The 20,710-nt window shown below is 44.2% G+C and overlaps 1 protein-coding gene and 1 long non-coding RNA gene across 2 annotated transcripts; one reads left to right on the top strand and one right to left on the bottom strand.

The window, feature by feature from the left end:
• The first annotated feature begins 4,320 nt into the window (after positions 1 to 4,320).
• Positions 4,321 to 11,461, top strand: LOC143285708 (uncharacterized). The gene is made up of 4 exons (XR_013055716.1): positions 4,321 to 4,478; positions 6,039 to 6,254; positions 8,335 to 8,430; positions 11,178 to 11,461. It is a non-coding gene; the product is annotated as an uncharacterized LOC143285708 (long non-coding RNA).
• A 2,371-nt stretch (positions 11,462 to 13,832) lies between these two features.
• Positions 13,833 to 18,156, bottom strand: LOC143285940 (uncharacterized). Its single transcript, XM_076593392.1, has 3 exons — positions 17,785 to 18,156; positions 15,472 to 17,505; positions 13,833 to 15,428 (listed from the first exon to the last, which is right to left on the bottom strand). The coding sequence occupies exons 1-3, from the start codon at positions 18,154 to 18,156 to the stop codon at positions 13,833 to 13,835; spliced, it is 4,002 nt and encodes a 1,333-aa protein (XP_076449507.1).
• Positions 18,157 to 20,710: the final 2,554 nt, after the last annotated feature.

Consider the following 20,710-nt stretch of genomic DNA (forward strand, 5'->3'; position numbering starts at 1 on the left):
GATAAACAATATATATGCATGCCGGCAGTCAAAGCCTGACTTTCGCGCGCTGGGTTATGGTTTGGGGCTGCCTTCCTTTGCCGAGACCTGGGTTTACATCGATTAACTCACTCAGTACGGCCAGCCCTCTCTTCTCCTCTACACAGACCCCTCGGATGTCCAGTGGGTGTCTCAATGACCCAACCTTTAGCTTCTGTCGTCAGAATTGTCGTATTCTTTGTCAACATTCATCTCTTCAGTATAAGAGCCTTCCGCTTGCAATATTTTGATGGTGGTAATTGGGGTGAAACGCTGTTAACGTCGTCTCTTTCGCCGTTCGTATGGAGAGAGTTAATTTACCCATTGGTCGTTAAAGGCTATACGGTTCTTTTAACCGTCACTGAACTAAATTATCTACAGAAACACACGAGCATGTCCCACTGAAAAAAAATATTTGTATTTTGTATTTGTATTTCTTTTCATCACAACAGATTTCTCTGTGTGAAATTCGGGCTGCTCTCCCCAGGGAGAGCACGTCGCTACACTACAACGCCCCCCCCCCCCCCCCCCCTCCACATACACACCCTTTTTTTTTTTTTCTTGCATGCAGTTTTTATTTGTTTTTCCTATCGAAGTGGATTTTTCTTCAGAATTTTGCCAGGAACAACCCTTTTGTTGCCGTGGGTTCTTTTACGTGCGCTAAGTGCATTTTTATCTATATATTTATATATTTGTAGTGGTGCACACGGGACCTCGTTTTATCGTCTCATCCGAATGACTAGCGCCCAGACCACCACGGGGTGAAAATATCGGTGGCTGAGCCGTGATTCGAACCAGCGCGTTCAGATTCTCTCGCTTCCTAGGTGGACGCGTTACCTCTAGGCCACCACTCCACTTATCAGAGTTAAACAGCTTCCTCAACTGGCTACTACGTATTCCAAAGAATTGGAAGAGTTATACTTACTTTAGAGACACTCTTTAACAAACTGGCTACCTCACAGAATCGAGAAATTGAGAAATATACTGAAACTCATTAAAACGCACATATACATAATAAGCAATATTATGGAGATTTACTTTCCTCGAAAGAGCTCAAAATCAGTACCGGGGAAACTATAAATCAACTCAAAATCAACCGTGATCAAAGATATATCTCTCAACACTGAAGTTATATATACAACAGCTCACGCAACCATGAAAAACTAAATTGTTTATTGTCAGTTGTGATAAAAACGTTATCCACACCACATATTACACAACAGTTGTTGAAGGCTATTCTGGACTAATTTCTTACGGGGTTTAGATATGTCTTTCTGTCTATACAGCTCTCTACCCACATACGTTTTGGAGCTGAACACTCTGAAAAGAAAATTGCAGTATATAGATAGCTTCGGGGAAACTTGTTACATTCGCAAAAATGGTATTCAATTTTCTCCTTTTTTGTGTATGTTCATGTTAGAAAATAGAAATAAAAACGTTTCGTTAAACACACGCACACATAAAAACAAAACGAGAACAAAACAAAACTACCCACCCAACCAAGCAACAACAAAAAACGAGAAGCTGAAATGAATCGGGCGCAGTTCCCCGAATACAGGTCCAGAAATACACACCCAGGGGAGTCAACTACAGCGTTTGGCCCATTACTTTAAGGAATGAAGGATTTCCTCCCTTTTACCTCAATCATGACAAGGACCACCACGACTACCATCACTTGCACCATACACACACATGCACACGCACGCACACACACACACACACACACAAACACACACACACACACACACATGTAATTGTACACACACACACACACACACACAGATACCAGTATCATTGTCAGTATCAGTAGCTCAAGGAGGCGTTACTGCGTTCGGACAAATCCATATACACTACACCATATCTGCCAAGCAAATGCCTGTCCAGCAGCGTAACCCAACGCACTTAGTCAGGCCTTGAGAAAAGAAAAGAAATAAAGTAAGAAAGAAAGAATAAAATAAAATAAAGTAAAATAAAAAATAATATATTTTTTTAAAAGAAGAAAATAAATAAATAAATAAAATACAAAAAAAATAATAAATAAATAAAATACACGCACAAACAAACAAAAAATTCTTTAAAAAAAAAAAAATTAAAAAGATAAAAAGAAATAAGTAAATAAATAAATAAATAATAGATAAATACATAAAAAAGAACTACTACTACTACTACTAATATTTATAAGGCGCAAAAACTTGATGAAGTCAACTATAAGCATACAAAAATAAAATAATGAAATAAAAATAAAATGATAAATAAATACATAAATAAAATAAAATAAAATAAATAAATAAAAAAGACAAAAAGACAACAATGATGATAAATAAGCAAATAAATGTAAAACATGCAGACACACATTCACACATACACACACATATGCATAACAGATATGTACCAAACATGCAGTTTCACAGATATGAAAGCACAATCAAATACACATAAACGTACATGAGCACCAACACACACACACACACACACACACACACATTACCCTGCACCTCCTCTACCCCTCCTCCTCCACACACTCATTTCTAGGCTACGTATCGCAGCTTTCACGACACACACACACACACACACACACACACACAGAGGCACGCTTACTTGTACAAGCGCACACACATACGCCCATATCCCCCACCCCCAACCTCACACACATATATACAAATATATATATGCACATCCGCACGTTCCAATATTCCGTTGCTCCCACAGTGTAGGCATGCATACACACACATACCTCATCCTCTACCCCCCCCCCCCCTCCACCTCATCCCCTCCCCACCCCCCCACCCCCTCCCACACACACACGCACGTGCACAGAATTCTCCTGACACTTGTGTACACTTACATCCTCGCGCACGCACACACGCACACAAACACACAGACCCACACAGATACACAAACACACACATGCGCGCGCACACACACACACACACACACACACAGAGGCTGCCACTGATTGGCCGCAAGAGGGTTGGGAAAAGATCTCTGCTGCCAAGAACGTGGCGTCTAGTGTGTTGCTCAGTCTATTGCATTTGGAAAAGCCCACAGAGACTCTGTTCCGTTTTGAAGAAATTTGCGCAATGTTGGTTTGGAAATGATGCCGATATTTGTTTGATTTGCAAAGCAAAACTCTCAAAACCCACTGCATGATGCAATCAAAGAACCAAAAGGCAGCCGTCTAGGACGAGGAAGATCATGGATGGGGCAAGCAGAAGACACAATCCAGCTAGCATGCCAACTACAAGACCTGAAAGAAACAAAAGAATCAAAAGAATGGGAGAAAAACCCCGAAAACCTCAACCATCTATTCAACACAGCCATTTCACCCACTTTAGGAAGACATTGTCGGGAATGGCCAGAGGGCAAAACTGATGCTGAAGTGAAGCTACTCATAGAAGAAAACAGTAAAGAAGAGGACATCATCATATACACAGATGGCTCAGTCACCAAAGACCAATCCGGTTGGGGATTCACTGCGAAACAAAATGGAAAAACAATTAGGGAAGAGAATGCTGCCTACAAAGTCACAACTTCCAGCCTAACGATGGAAGCTGAAGCTGTGACACATGCCCTACAGTGGCTATCGTCTATCCATATGCCCGGAAACCAACAGGCAATGATTCAAACTGACTCAATGAACCTCATATAGAAAAATGAAAATGTAATGGGAAGCCCAGAGTGGCATAAGGCAATGCGCAACTTTCAGATTAAAAAAAACTTACATGGTCATACTGCCCGGGACATGCAGGTGTTAAGGGAAATGAGCGAGCTGACAGACCTGCTGGTAACGCAACAACAACGAGCGGCCTACATGTAGAAAAATCGGAAATCCTCAGAAACGTCAAAGAATAGCAAAAAGAACAGGTACAAGGCCATCACACCATCGATGGCCTCAAAGAAATAAAAGCAGAGAGAGGGAGCTGCCGAAAGTCTGGCATGAAAGGTAGAGCACACAGATACAAACACACACACATAGATACACACACACACACACACACATACAACACACACACACACGCTGTAGGAAGATGTGTTAATAAAAAAATTATAAAAAGATAAACACACATGCACGTACACACATGCACGCACACATGAACACACACACACACTACATTCTCTCTCTCTCTCTCTCTCTCTCTCACACACACACACACACACATTTATGACATTCTCTCTCTCTCTCTCTCTCTCTCTCTCTCTCTCACACACACACACACACACACACACACACGCACACATACACACATTTCTGACATTATCTCTCTCACTCTCTAGGCTCTTGGCTGGATACTTCGCTTCCACCGTATTATGTGTGATGTCCCTGTTTTGTGTGGAGTTCGGATTGCACGTGCGAACTGCAAACTGCTGAGCTCAGTGAGTTTTGGGGAGGTGACAACGTGCATGTGTGAGGAGCTTATAGCAGTGTGGGAACAGCTTCAGAAGTGACTGGACACATCTCAGTAAGTTCTCTGATTTTTTTCTTATATATATATAAATATCTAAAATATTTTGTATTCATTATATATGTGGAACAGGCACTTCAGGTACTGTTTCATTGCAAAGTCCTATTTTAGCATCCTAAATTATTGCACCTGTTTTACTGGCAATTTTTATGCATGTATTAAACGATATTACCATTAGATGTTGTAACCCATTTTCAAGTGGATTTCAACTCATTTTGTATGTTATTGGTAAAGTCCAGTTTTAGCATCCTAAATTATTGCACCTATTTTACCGTCAATGTTTATGTATGTTATGAAACAATATTACCATCAGATGTTGTAACCCATTTTCAGTGGATTGACTTATTTTGTACGTTATTTTCATCAGTTCTGATGCAGATTCAGTCACTTAATGCCATCTTGCTTTTCACGTTTTTCGTCCCACAAACCATAGAAATGTAACCAGTAGGTGCAATAATTTAGGATGCTAAAATAGGACATTACTTTCATCAATTCTCATTTCTCCTGATTTTTTGTGCGCACTCCAGTGTTCGTTACTATTGCATGGTGTCAGTACAATTTATTTTGATGTTGACGAGAATTTCCGTACATGAAAGTATGTGATAACTGAGGTTTTAATTCAATAGTTTGGGTGTGGAAATATACTTTGTCAAATATCTTTGGTTTTGTGGGTCAGAAGTTAACTTGAGTTTTGCGAAGTAGGCGTTTGGGAAATATGCATCATATTCATTTCTGAAAGCTAACGTTAGTGATAAAAAAAAAGGCCCAGAATAAGACAAGGAAGGTTTTCTGTGCAACCTGTAGCGTACAGAGCAAAAGTTCTGAAATGACCAGGGTGAGTTTATCCAGTTTAAAAACCTGAAACTGGTAACCTTCGCATAATACCAAAACCACTGTCAAATCCAAACTAAGTCATAAGCCTCTGGATGCTCGTTGAAATTCAAATGTCAAGAATCCACGCGCACTCACATGCACACGAACACACGCCGCGCGCATACACATACGCACACGTTAGTATAAAGTTCTGATGCACATAATCATTCTGATACTGAATGTATCATTGTTCTACACTATTTTTTGTCCAAACTTTTCAGTTCACAAGTACAATGCGGTAAGTAGTCACTCATTTGCGTTATCAATATTTTCAAATAAAACAAGATATATGATGAATACATCATACAGGGTGAACAGGGAGTAAGGTGCAAGTACATGGAGAAAAACTGAGCATTTGATACCAGTGGGACTATAATTAGGTGATAGGTTGACATGTACTAAAAACCTGAAACTTCATTTGCATCTCATAACTTCCAGTGGAAGATACAATATCGGGCCTCAATGATATACAGGGTTAAAAATCATTTCACATTTTCTGTACATAATGGACTGTAATAAAGAGCTGGATCACTCATGCGTGCACACATGTATAAACCGTTCTGATACTCGAATTCGTTCTGCGACTGATGGCTTAATAGTAATCAGTCTCCAGAGTTTTAAAAAAATGTTAACCCTCTCCCATTGGCATTCCCCTCCCATGTCCGCTTATGTTTTCTATTGCAGCTGTCATCGTCACATTGAGGTCTGACACAGCGGTTGATCCAAGTTCTCTTCCCACGACCTTTCCAAGAACCTTTCCATCTGAGGAAAGTCACCTAAATCTGTGGACAATGCGCGTGCTGCTGCTGCTGGGGCTGATGGCTGGGGTGTGTGCAGCCATCTCGTTTGGAACACGCGACTCGGGAGCACGTGAGACAGGAACGCTTGACACGGATCATTGTAAGTTTGTGTTGAAACATAGGGCTTTGTATGGTGGCCGGATAATTTCTTCTGGCCACATCAGGCATGGAAAAGGAAAGAAAATAAAAAGCGTGATTTTCAAATACGATCCGTGAATCTCCTGGGCTGTACATTGACATGGTCAATAGGACAAATGTCCTGACCCATCCGAACGGGACATTTGTCCTTCACAGCGAGGTAGACATTGAAACCATTCATTTTCAGATTTGCAGTAATTACCTTTGATAAAAAAAAAACCAACAAATTAACATTTCCAATGTTTTGTATGCATTAAAAAGGAGCAGACAGCACTGTCTTAGATGAGACGGGTTTCTAAATTACCGTTTGCTTTTTTAGTTTGGTTATAATTTAATCAGTTTATTCTTTCTACATGTAATGTTTTTGTTCATCCAACTCAAGGTTTCGTTTTCAATGATTGTACAACATGTGCATCCGCATATATACAGGTCGGTGGCCTTGCATTAACTCAGTATGGCCAGTCCTCTTCTCCTCCTCTACACAGACCCCTCGGATGTCCAGTGGGTGTCTGAATGACCCAACCTTTAGCTTCCGTCGTCAGAATTGTGGTATTGTCAACATGCACCTCTTCAGTATAAGAGCCTTCCGCTTGCAATATTTTGATGATGGTAATTGGGGTGAAACGCTGTTAACGTCGTCCCTTTCGCCGTTCCTGTGGAGAGTTAGTAGAGTTCCGAGTTCTGATGGATGTCCGATGCCAATGTGCATCCCTGGAATCTGATACTGGTTGCTAGCAGTGCACGGCTAACGGTGCACATGTTCACATTTCACACTGCAACAGTGTTTAAAAATGTTATCTTTTTCTCCACGAGCATCAACCTGTAATTGGTGACTGCTGCATCAGAAATGAAGAGGACAGAAGTATCTGTTGAAAAACGTGTCTATGAATTTCAACCTTTTTTGATTTAGATAAACCACTGTTATGACATATGCTTCTTTCGAATATAAATGACATTGAAAATTTCTGAAATAGAGCAGATTGTTAATGAAATATTAAACAATTGGTTTTGGAAGATAGTCGTTAGTTCTGGTTATTTCTATTCTGGTGATAAACCCATATATTCAAAGACGAATACAGGCTACCTTCATGTCCAGCATCCCATTACGTTTCCTTTTATATTTTGAAATACTTATGGATCATATTGTATTGGTCTAATCTGATCATTCTTGATTAAAGTGGCACTGAAATAGGATAATTCCCCAGTTTCCCCAAAGTCGTATTCAATGAACACGAGAACAAATGTTTAAAACACAAACACGAAAGTGTGCGTGCATGCAGTTTTTTTCTCTTTGAGACAAGTCGCGTAAATGCACACGTACTTGCGAACATAAAAGCGCGCGCGCGCGCACACACACACACACACACACACACACACACACACACACACACACGCAAACACACACTCCAGGAAATCGAGAATCAAAACTAACATTAACCTCTGCTGGGGCATGGCATGAGTAGGTCTGGTGAGCACACTTGTGTCCACAGGCAGCTGTAGAGCATTACAACAGTCTGACACATGAATTCCATGATGAAATATAATAAAAGAAAAGCAATCCCCCCCTCACCTCCCCTCCTCCATCCCCAATTATCAACACAATGAATAAAGAGCACACACAAAAGAGGGGAAAAAAGCGAGAAAAATGAATATCTAAATGTTAACATGACGTCATGGTTTTAGAACACAAACCATTTCCCCCAATATCAACACCAAGAAATAAACGGCATATTAAAAGAAAAGAAAAAAAAAGCACAACTGATAATGTCAAAATGGTATGTACATTGCGATGAATCTTGTGCAGAGACAAATCAAGCTCCTTCACACCAGTCATTCCCATGCATGCATAACTAAAAAAAAAATCTTGGAAAACAGGAGGCTATCTTGGGAAGTGGTAGGTATCAAGGCCAGACTTGAAAGAGCTGAGTGCGCAGACCTGACGAAGAGAAAGCGGTTCATTCCAAATGAAAGGCCCATATATGTATATATGTGTGTATAAAATCTGTCCCTATGTTACCGTGATGTTTTCATGTTTTGTACAGATCCCAGGAGGTTGGAACATCTCATTTCCAGTGAACATCTCCGGAGGTTGCAGCTCATCTCGTACTTCCTGGATATCACTGCTTCAGGGCTGAAGAGTGAGTGTGGGTGGTGGAAGTGATGTGCCTGTGGGCGGGTGGGTTGGTGGGTGTGTGTAGGTGGGATATGTAAAGGGATACGTGTGTGTGTGTGCGTGCGTGCGCGCGCCAGCCAGCCACTCTATTCTAAGGGCACACAAATTATGAAGTGAAAACTGTTTCCAGAGATGGGTTACTATTACATTTTTTCTTAATAAAAATCTAGCATTCATCTGGCATACTGACACTTAACAGCACTCATTTCTTCTATTTCTATTAAGTTTAAATAGAAACTTCTGCCTAACATGGAAGTTACATTAATGCATTCATCTGCCAGCAGCATTATATCAAGTAATGGGACATAATCTGAATGTTATGGACATTAAGTTGATCTCATCTAAAACATTTTAAAATGACTTAAGGCATAGATCAGCTATGGTGTTTTACAAAAGGGTAAGTCTTATCATTCATCCATTGCGTGGTCCCTTTGATGCATATTCATTATCAGCATGTATAATGTGGGAACACATTTCTACAAAGAGGCGAAGGAGGCTGTTAAAATGTTAGTGTGAAGGCCTGATGACTTGCATCAAGTCAACGAACAACCACCGAAAGCAAGATATACCCGCACATGCGTTCCCACAAGCACTGAATGGTCAAGAGTCTGTTCGGGACTTAACTATCACTATGCACACACATTGGATATATCGAGAATCCCACGGACTTCTTCCGGTCTCCAAATAGATCAATCTTAAATGGAACAAGAGTCAAGGCCTTCAAGACTCACTTGTGATACACTTTAAAAAAAAATCTAATCGTTAAAATGTGTTCTGTATTTATTATAAAGCTTCGGGTTAAAAGAAAAAGAAGAAAAGTCCTAACATCAGATTTAAACCTCGCGTTTTCGGGGGAGAAGAAACGGTCTTACCCATTACACTATCGTAGCTCCTTAGCTGACGTTCAAAAATATATTTAAACACCCTTTTTAAAGGGTGATAAATCGATTGCGGTATTCGCAGTGAGAACACTGTTTAAATCATATTCTGGTGTATCTTGGGCAGTCAAAAAATATCAAAGGGCAATTAAGTCCGCGGTAAAGGAGCTAGCCGCAATCACACTGCAATATTTAGCCGTTTTCTCTGGATCTAGATGTACAAGTTACACCCGGTTTACACGGTCGATTCAATTTCTGTGTTCATTCTAGTTTTATAGTTTTAAAGCAGATATGAAAATTTTGTTAAACTAACATAGAGCCAAGTACAAGTACTTCTAAACGTCGTATGAAGTGAAAAGGACTTTATTTTGAGAAAAGTCAAGACTGGAAAATTGCGTTTCAATTCAAGGGTAGGCCTACTCTCGGTTTATTTTTTAACTGAATTCCGACTGATTCTGTGGCATATTTTTTATGGCAGTTTGGGGCACAATCCAGTGAGGCGTTCACAAATCTTTTCTCTGAATAAATATTTAACGGTCTCCTCCAACTTTCCATCGCGTGTTATCGTGTATTGTCGATTGAATATAGGATTGAACGGGCAGGTCAACAACTTGAAACATAATGGCGTCGTTCGCGTTCGCGAAGAATGAGCACGCGCTTTGAATATGTATAAATATGTGTACGCAATTGATTTTTGCCCATGACCTTCAGGGCTCGGCCAATATATCTATAAAGTCCACTCGTATTGATTTTAGTATTTTCCGAAAGACCACTTGGGCGAATGAACATAGTGAAAGCCCTGTACACTGAGTAAAACAAGCTTTTTATGTATTGAGTATAATTTCAAAATGTAATGTTTAAGATGAGAAAGATCAGTTTAAAGCAAGTTAAGCCCCCTAGCATTAGATTAATTTCCCTTTTTTTACTATCTGCACCAAAGACATGCAAAATAAATATAACTTCCATGCTTAGCAAAAGTTCCTGTTTGAACAAAAATAAGACTGCTCTTGTTAGAATATCAGATCAAAGTGCCAAGTTTAGAGAGAAAAAAAAGAAGAGATAAAATAACAGTAAATTCAGTTTGCATATAATTTGGCTTATTTTTCAATTTTTTTGTGCCCATCCCAGAAGTGCAATATTGTTTTAAACAAGATGACTAGACAAAAATAGGAAAAATTCAGTTCTTTCCAATTTGTCAACTGACAAGTATTTGCAGAGAAAATGGCAATGTAAAAGTTTACCACGGACACGGAAAACCCGAACACCGGGTTAAAACAGACTCACTTTGTTTACACAAGTTTAAGATTTGAGTTCGTTTTCAGATTTAGACATGAACAATTTGTTTGGCGTTCGTGCACTTAGTTTAGAACAGTCTTGGATATTAGACTTCAAAGTGGCTTGAGTCACGGTTACTCGAGGTCAAAACATTCAGGCCGAGTGAGGCCGTTTGAACTTCTGGTCTAAATTTTATCAAAGAACCTGATTTGTCGGGAGTAATCATCACGTACGTGTATTAGGCCAGAAGTGTGTTTGACGATTTCATTACGATTTAGTCAGATGGTGAAGACGGAACGTTTGTACATTGAATCATTTGTACATGGTCACCAAACATTCAAATGCTGATCGATGTGGACTGCTTAAAATACAATTTAACATCACAACTTGTGGTTAAACTGAACAAAACAATGATTTGGATCTCTAAGTACTGGTAACCCCACTTCCCCCTCTCCCCCAACCCCGGCATTTTCGGTTTTATTCAGCAGGTATTGCACGAGCCATGAAAGCTTTGCCTTCTTCCATCCATTTTATTCACGTACTTATGTGTGTCCTCCAGATGTGCTACATGACTTACCCATTGCTGAAGAACGAGTCCTACCTCCCCTTGGGGAACTCTGCCGGGCCATGAATGTGACATCATATCAGTGTTGACTGAGGCATCGTGGGCACTCCAAGTCATCAGCCCTGGTGACTGAAGCATCATGGGTCTTCAGGAAGTTTTGGGAAACTGGACTGGCTTTGATAAGATTACGTTTTGTCCTGCAAGTATCGACGTGGATTACAAAGACGGCAAATGTTCGGTTCTGAACATGGAGACAGAAAATAAAACGAGAAATTCCATTTTTTGTTAGTGATCTTGTGCGTCTTTCTCGCTCCCACTTTCTCTCACCGTGTGTGTGTGTTGGATTCTTTTGTGTTTCTTGGTCTTAATCTTTCTCCAGCACTTCCTCTTTCACTATCTCCCTTCACCGTTTCCTCCCCCTACCTCCCACCCTCTTCAGTTTCCTTCCCCCTACCCCCCCCCCCCTCACTGTTTCCTTCACCCTACCCCCCCCCCCCTCACTGTTTCCTTCACCCTACCCCCCTCCCCCCCCTCACTGTTTCCTTCACCCTACCCCCTCCCCCCCTCACTGTTTCCTTCACCCTACCCCCCCCCCCCCGCCCCCCCTCACTGTTTCCTTCACCCTACCCCCCCCCCGCCCCCCCTCACTGTTTCCTTCACCCTACCCCCCCCGCCCCCCTCACTGTTTCCTTCACCCTACCCCCCCCCGCCCCCCTCACTGTTTCCTTCACCCTATCCCCCCCCCGCCCCCCCTCACTGTTTCCTTCACCCTACCCCCCCCCCCCCCCCCCGCCCCCCTCACTGTTTCCTTCACCCTACCCCCCCCCCTCTGTTTCCTTCACCCTACCCCCCCCCCCCCGCCCCCTCACTGTTTCCTTCACCCTACCCCCCCCCCCCTCACTGTTTCCTTCCCCATACTCCACCCCCCTCTCCATCTGTTTCATTTCCTTCATGACCCTCGTACTTAGCTTCGTCTTTACACCCATACAAGATGGAATGTATGATAGTCGTGTTAGACCATGACCATCAGAACAGCAGAGGAGGCACCTGCTCTCCCTACTATCTGGGCTAGAAATGTATTATAGTGGAGTGTCTTGCCCAAGTTATATCCCCACTCTCGGCCAGGAGGGTTTAGGACAGTGTCACAACCCGTAAGGGGTTGGCCATGAACCCCCGCCCCTTCCCAGACTAGCTAACGTCTCAACAACACAAACACAGACACCAAAAAGTTCAGCTCATTTTACTGTGGTCATGCAAACATACATAAATGAACACCACAAACCCAAGCATTACTCACACACAAAAATAACCTCGGTTTAACTACAGCACAACACAATTTGCAATCAACTGCAGCGCTAGTTCTCCTAAAACACGCTACCAGAGTTCATACACATGCTGACAGCCAAAGACGGACCACGCTGGTAGTTTGCTGGTTGAAGCTGGTCGGGGAAGAGGGAAAGTGGGAACGGGAACGGGAGTGAGGGAGTTTCGGGGTGACACGTTAGAAGGGGGACGAGGACCATTCCAGGCTTGTCCCGGAGACCCGTCGAAGGCAGTGGCACGGAAGGGAGGGAACAGGAAAACCTGTAACACCTCACTGGCTCTGTTGACTATGTTCTTATTTACTAGTTCCAAAAGAGTACATTCCCACCCTCTCCCCACTTATCTCTTCCTTAAGCAATATATATTACGCTAAAAAAAAGCAAGTGGATAACCTTTTACTTTACATAAACTATCAGCCTCGGCGTACAAAACTATCGCCGTGAAAAGCATTTTCGCATTTCCAAATAATAAAAGGGTTAAACTAACACAGCCCCAACGTACATCCTGACTAATACAAATGGCAATAATATTTCGTTTTCCATCATGCTAGTTCCGAATAATATAAACAGCACCAGTCGGGCTACATTACAATTGCATCACATTTCCATCCTCACAAAAATGTTTGGGAAAGTTTACAGACTGCACGTAGACAATCACCATTACAGACCTGAAACAATCCGAGCTGAATATAATTATGGCAAAATGATACACCCAAACAACAAATTTACTAATTTCCCCCGAATATTTAGAGATAAAAGAGTGGTGGATTTAAAAGATTTCCACTAAAAAAAACACATCACCCCGACCTTGCAAGTAACCTAAACCTCACTTTAACGTCAACCAATATCACAATTCACAACACTACATTAATATTTCGCAGACAAACACAGACTCCCTCACCTGTCACCAGGTAAATGGGCACACCGCTGCCCAGGGTGAAACACAGACCCACACACACACACAGAAAGAAGGGGGTGACAACGAACACACCCCACTACTTCTGTAGGACGACACCCAACAGCTCCCTCGCTGGAACGGTGATCCGTCTCTTGACAGAGCTTGGCATCAAAAGCCCAGAGAAATCTTTCTCTCCCCACCATATAGACTTCTGAACTCACTCAGAGTTCACAAACCGTTCAGGAGAAGGGACATGACATACACATATCCTCAGATATGCACGTGTAAAAGCATGAAAGGGGACAGAGGGGGGTGAAGGAGAGGGATGGAAAGAGGGGGAGAAGGGAGAGAGAGACAGGAGAGGGAGGGAGAGAAAGGGGGAGAAGGGATGGAAAAGAGAGTTGTACATGAACACATGCATAGAAACCGTCACGAGCCGTGACAGACAGTGCACTTGAACTTGTGCACACCCCAAATGAGAGCCAAGCACTCCTTTTCGATAGTGGGATAGTTGCGTTCTGCTGGGTTTAGCTTCTTGCTAGCACAAGCGACTGGTTGTGCGCCAAAGCCCTGGTCTTGAAGCAGCATTGCCCCAACACCCACGTCCGATGCGTCTGTCCGGAGGATGAAAGGTTTGGTGAGATCGGGCAGGCAGCAAACAGGACGACTGCAGAGAACCCCCTTCAGCCGGCTGAATGCTCTCTCGCACTTTTCATCCCAAGAGATCTTACTGGGTTCTCTGTTCTTCGTCTTGTCAGTGAGAGGCAAAGCTATTTCTGCGAACTGTGGCACAAACCGGCGATAATAGCCCACCAGACCCAGGAATCCACGAAGCTGTCGTTTGGTGACAGGACGAGGGGCATCTTGGATCTTCTGCATCTTAGCATCATCAGGCCAGATTTTTCCTCGGCCAACCCGATGACCCAAATAATCCAGTTCTTGAAGCCCTAGAAAACACTTTGTTGGCCGCGCTGTCAGAGTACATTCTCGCAGTCTTCCAAAGACAGTTCGTAAGAGGCGGAGGTGAGACCCTTCATCGACAGACGAAACCAGGATGTCATCCATAAAGTTGTCTACCTCAGAAAGTCCCAGTGGGAGGAGCAACTTGCGCATCATCCGGCTGAAAATGGCACCAGCAGTCTTCAGTCCGAATGGCATAACCCGCCATTGGAAATGACCCTGGGGGGTCATAAATGCTGTTTTGGGTCGATCAGCCTCAGCCACCGGAATCTGCCAGTAGCCCTTTGACAAATCGAGCTTTGAAAACACCCGTTTCCCTGCCAGTTTTGCGAAGAGTGCATCGATATCTGGCATGGGTTCAGAATCAAATACTGTCAATTTGTTGATGCGACGAAAGTCAACACAAAAACGAATCTTGCCGTCTTTCTTTTTAACCAAGACGATAGGAGATGAGTACGGTGAGCAAGAGGGCTCGATCACACCCAACTTCAGCATGGACTCCACTTCCTCCTGAATGGTTTCCCTCTGAGAGTAAGGAAGGGGGTACTGCCGAGTCCGTACTGGCGTGTTAGAGATGAGCTCTATGGTGCAAGTCTCAAGGTGAGTGCAGGATGGTAAGTCCGTCAGTACATCTGCAAAATCCTCCGTCATGTCCAGTATTGCAGCCTTCAAAGCAGGATTGTTTGGATCGACCACCACATCCCCCGGACCTTCAGATGACTCCAGTGGAAGAAGAGGAATGTCCTGACTCACAGTCCGTGTCCCTTCCCAGCACTCCTCTATGTCATCAATCACTGCCAGGGCAACAGATGCTTCGGGTGTCCGTTCCACGAACTGCTTCAAGACGTTTGCATGATATAGTTTCTCTTTATTTCCAACTTGGACACAGTAGTCCGCCAAGCCAACCCGGCGTAAGACGGTGTAAGGACCCTGCCACTCCAATTCTAATTTATTATGTTTGCTTGGTCGAAGCAGCAACACCTTGCTGCCCTCTGCAAAATATCTGCTCTTCGCTTTGACATCAAAAAACTTCTTGTACTTGGTGGCCGCCTTTGACACGTTTTGCTGAGCGATGGCACATGAGTCAGATTTTGTTGCGCAGGTTTACTATGTACTCGGCGGCAGTCTGAAGTTCAGACTTTTCTGGGTGAAGCCAGAGTTCCCGTAAAATCTGCATCGGCCCCCGCACCGTCCTCCCGTACAGCAGCTCGAAAGGGGAGTACCCAGTGCTTTCCTGTGGAACCTCCCGGTACGCAAACAAAAGCGCCGGGAGCCAGCGATCCCATATTCGCGGTTCCTCTTGAGCCAGACGACGCAACATGGTCTTCAGCGTCCCGTTGAAACGCTCTACAAGGCCGTTGCACTGTGCATGGTATGGTGTTGTTGTGAGGCCTCGCACAGCCAGCAAGCGATACACCTCCTGCATGGTGTTAGAAGTGAACTGGGTCCCTCTGTCAGTGAGTACTTCCGACGGAATCCCAGTGCGTGACCACATGCCGAATAATGCTTCTGCTACCGCCTCAGTCGTAATTGTCTTGAGAGGAACGGCCTCAGGATATCTTGTGGCGTAGTCCACCATCGTCAGCACGTATCTGTTGCCAGATTCTGATGGAGGGGAAATAGGACCGATGATGTCAACAGCGACACGGTCGAAGGGCTCTGAGATCAAAGGCATCTTCATGAGAGGAACTCTTGGAATTTTTCCTTTCGCCACGGTTTTCTGGCATCTCTCACAAGACTGGACGTACCGCCTGATGTCAGCGCACATGCCCGGCCAATAAAAATGTGGAAAAATCCGGTCCCGGGTACGCTGCATGCCCAAATGACCAGACATAGGGGCGTCATGACCCAGCCGTAATACAGAAGTCCGTAAGCCCTTGGGAACACAGACTTGGTTAACTTCTCCGCAGTGGTTTCTGAAACGGCGGACAAGCACCCCCTCCTTACGGTGGTAGGATACTTCCCCGGATCCTGCTTTCTGAACTGAATTGTTCCCGGCAGACACTCTTGCCTTCTGCAAGTCCAGGTCTCGGTCTTGTTGCTCTACTAGTTCTTCTCGTGTCACGTGTATATCTACACTGTCCGTTGGAAGTGAAACAGCAGACTGAAATCTCTTCTTGGTTTGGGCACGGGTCTCCACAGCACCCACGATCTTGGGATCAGAATAAACTGGATCGCTCACTGTGGTGCCATCAGTGTTCCATGCGGTGTTACCAATGATAACGTCCTCGACAGGTGCTTCCATCACGGCTACATGGAACCTTCCAACAATGAACGGTGACACCATGTCTACATAGGCTATTGGCAGCACGGACGCACATCGGGACTCAGCCAAGACGATTCTAACCGTTGACCCTGTGTAAGAGTCAGGTGAGACCAAGCGACGGGCCACAAGGATCATGTGTGCTCCAGTGTCACGTATACCTCTGACCATCTCTCCATTAACAACCACCTCGCAACAGGGAGTGTATATTTGGGAAGCGCAAGGGACGCACAAAGTAGGAGGCGGCAGAAGGCGTTCTTTTGGTCGAGACGTCCGACTGGCAACCGCAGACACTACTTTTGGCTGTTTGCAATCCCGGGCGAAGTGTCCAACTTTCCCATACTTAAAGCATATTGGCGACTTGGGGTTGTGGCTTCCACGAGTCTCCAACAGACCTGTACCCCTATGCTTGGAGGACGTCTCACTGACATTCTCTTGTCTAGATTCAGAATTAAATTTCCTCTCAGTTTTCTTGGTGGCTTTTAACTCTGCTTCTGCAGAGCGACCCGCCTTCCTGGCACAAGCGACCTTTGTTGCAATGCGGGCCACATCTTCTACCCTCTGTGGTTCCTCCTTTCGGATTTCGGTCACCAGTTCTGGTGTTAAAATTGAAAAGAACTGTTCTTGTAGAAACAGATCCTTTATATCTTCCACCCGGTTTTCATCTCTTCCACTTGCCGTACACCAGCGAGAAAGACATGTCTTCAGGCGGTTTAGAAACTGTTCGAAATTTTCGTCAGCCAACTTCCGCATAGACCGGAACTTCTTCCTATAAGTATCGGCGTCCAAGAGGAAGACACGCAACAACGCGGCCTTCAGCGAGTCGTAACTTCCAATTTCAGACTCTGAAAGTCGTAGACAGGCGTCTCTTCCTCGGCCCTGAAGTAACGAAACCAGGCGGGCGGCCCAGGACTCTCGTTTCCACTTATTCAAGACAGCCACTCTCTCAAAATGAGTGAGAAAAGAATCCAGGTCATCCTTACCATCGAAGGGTGTAAGGGGAAACTGCTGCACGGACCTGGCCTCTATCTCTTCTTGTTTGAGTTCTATCTTCCTCTCAAATCTTTGCCTCTCTTCCTCCAACTGCCTTTCCCTGAATAATCTATCCTCCTCCCTTATACGTCTGGCTTCCTCTCTCTCCTCCTCTCTGATACGCCTAGCCTCCTCTTTCTCTTCCTCCTTCATACGTCTAGCCTCCTCTTTCTCTTCCTCTTTCATACGCCTAGCCTCCTCTTTCTCTACCGCATCTACGATGAATCGAGCCAAGGCTTCGCCAGACAAACCCAGGTCAGAACCCAAAGTCCGGAATCTAGCATAAGGATCTTGGACGGAAGCTGCATCCAGCTGGGCCTCACCTTTAACTGCTGAAGTGAGCGAGCCAGGGAGCTGTTCACTTAACTGGTCCTTAACCCAGCCAGACAACTCAGCCCTTCCAAGAGTTCCAGGAGAAAAACTCTTGTCATCACGTTCTGCAACTGGTGTCTTTGAGCCTGGTGTGGCAACATTGGCAGCCTGCCTCCTAGTCGGCATGGTGAGGTTGATTGAAGTTTAGGGCTTACCTCAAACACATCCACCACACGACCAAAACTTGACCAAACACAGAAAAACTAACCTCACAATCAAATATGAAGTTGTATACCATGAACCAACTACTAGGACAAACAGAACAAGGACACCCTCCCCACAGTACCCTCCTAACTAACCTATAAGTTACCCCGCATCTCCACCATTGTCACAACCCGTAAGGGGTTGGCCATGAACCCCCGCCCCTTCCCAGACTAGCTAACGTCTCAACAACACAAACACAGAGACACCAAAAAGTTCAGCTCATTTTACTGTGGTCATGCAAACATACATAAATAAATGAACACCACAAACCCAAGCATTACTCACACACACACAAAAATAACCTCTGTCTAACTACAGCACAACACAATTTGCAATCAACTGCAGCGCTAGTTCTGCTAAAACACGCTACCAGAGTTCATACACATGCTGACAGCCAAAGACGGACCACGCTGGTAGTTTGCTGGTTGAAGCTGGTCGGGGAAGAGGGAAAGTGGGAACGGGAACGGGAGTGAGGGAGTTTCGGGGTGACACGTTAGAAGGGGGACGAGGACCATTCCAGGCTTGTCCCGGAGACCCGTCGAAGGCAGTGGCACGGAAGGGAGGGAACAGGAAAACCTGTAACACCTCACTGGCTCTGTTGACTATGTTATTTACTAGTTCCAAAAGAGTACATTCCCACCCTCTCCCCACTTATCTCTTCCTTAAGCAATATATATTACGCTAAAAAAAAGCAAGTGGATAACCTTTTACTTTACATAAACTATCAGCCTCGGCGTACAAAACTATCGCCGTGAAAAGCATTTTCGCATTTCCAAATAATAAAAGGGTTAAACACACACAGCCCCAACGTACATCATGACTAATACAAATGGCAATAATATTTCGTTTTCCATCATGCTAGTTCCGAATAATATAAACAGCACCAGTCGGGCTACATTACAATTGCATCACATTTCCATCCTCACAAAAATGTTTGGGAAAGTTTACAGACTGCACTTAGACAATCACCATTACAGACCTGAAACAATCCGAGCTGAATATAATTATGGCAAAATGATACACCCAAACAACAAATTTACTAATTTCCCCCGAATATTTAGAGATAAAAGAGTGCTGGATTTAAAAGATTTCCACTAAAAAAACACATCACCCCGACCTTGCAAGTAACCTAAACCTCACTTTAACGTCAACCAATATCACAATTCACAACACTACATTAATATTACGCAGACAAACACAGACTCCCTCACCTGTCACCAGGTAAATGGGCACACCGCTGCCCAGGGTGAAACACAGACCCACACACACACACAGAAAGAAGGGGGTGACAACGAACACACCCCACTACTTCTGTAGGACGACACCCAACAGCTCCCTCGCTGGAACGGTGATCCGTCTCTTGACAGAGCTTGGCATCAAAAGCCCAGAGAAATCTTTCTCTCCCCACCATATAGACTTCTGAACTCACTCAGAGTTCACAAAACGTTCAGGAGAAGGGACATGATATTCACATATCCTCAGATATGCACGTGAAAAAGCATGAAAGGGGACAGAGGGGGGTGAAGGAGAGGGATGGAAAGAGGGGGAGAAGGGAGAGAGAGACAGGAGAGGGAGGGAGAGAAAGGGGGAGAAGGGATGGAAAAGAGAGTTGTACATGAACACATGCATAGAAACCGTCACGAGCCGTGACAGACAGTCAGTTTTGGGATGGTTCCCAAAGGCCAACCAGCCCCCAAGGCTGCAGCACTGACAGTGCAATCTTGCATCCTAGCTTGAGTCAAATCCTTAACGAAAGACTAAGCTGTAAATGAATTCCCATTATAATGGAGGAACCATTGATCATACAGCTCTCACTTTGCTGTTGGCAAGATGGTACATGCATTTAACAAGTATTGGTTTAGGTGGGATGTTCCAGTTAGCCCACGTACAATCAGAATCGGGTACATAAATCTGTACAAGCGCTAATAATGAATATCCGTCACCCCCAAAAAAACCTGTACACGTCGACATTCTCCGGGACTCGGTTGTGACCAGTTATATTGTGTTCGACGGGCGCAATAGCCGAGTGGTTAAAGCGGACTTTCAGAGGGTCCCGAGTTAGAATCAATGTAACGGTACCTGGTGGGTAAAGGGAGATTTTTCCGATTCCCAGGTCAACATGTGCAGACCTGCTAGTGCCTGAACCCCCTTCGTGTGTGAACGCAAACAGATCAAATACGCACGTTAAAGATCCTGTAATCCATGTCGGCGTTCGGTGGGTTATAAAAACAAAAACATACCCAGCATGCACACCCTCCGAAAACGAAGTATGGCTGCCTACATGGCAGGGTAAAAACGGTCATCCACGTAAAAGCCCACTCGTGTACATACGAGTGAATGTGGGAGTTGCAGCCCACTAACGAAGTATATTTTGTGTTCCACAATTCGTTGTCTAACTATAGTCTTATCTAATAACCAAAACGTGGTACAATGTTCGGTTATAACCATTTGAATGATCACTGGGGGAAACATTCGG

This window comes from Babylonia areolata, chromosome 9 (genome assembly GCF_041734735.1).
Source record: "Babylonia areolata isolate BAREFJ2019XMU chromosome 9, ASM4173473v1, whole genome shotgun sequence".
Classification (NCBI taxonomy): domain Eukaryota; kingdom Metazoa; phylum Mollusca; class Gastropoda; order Neogastropoda; family Buccinidae; genus Babylonia; species Babylonia areolata.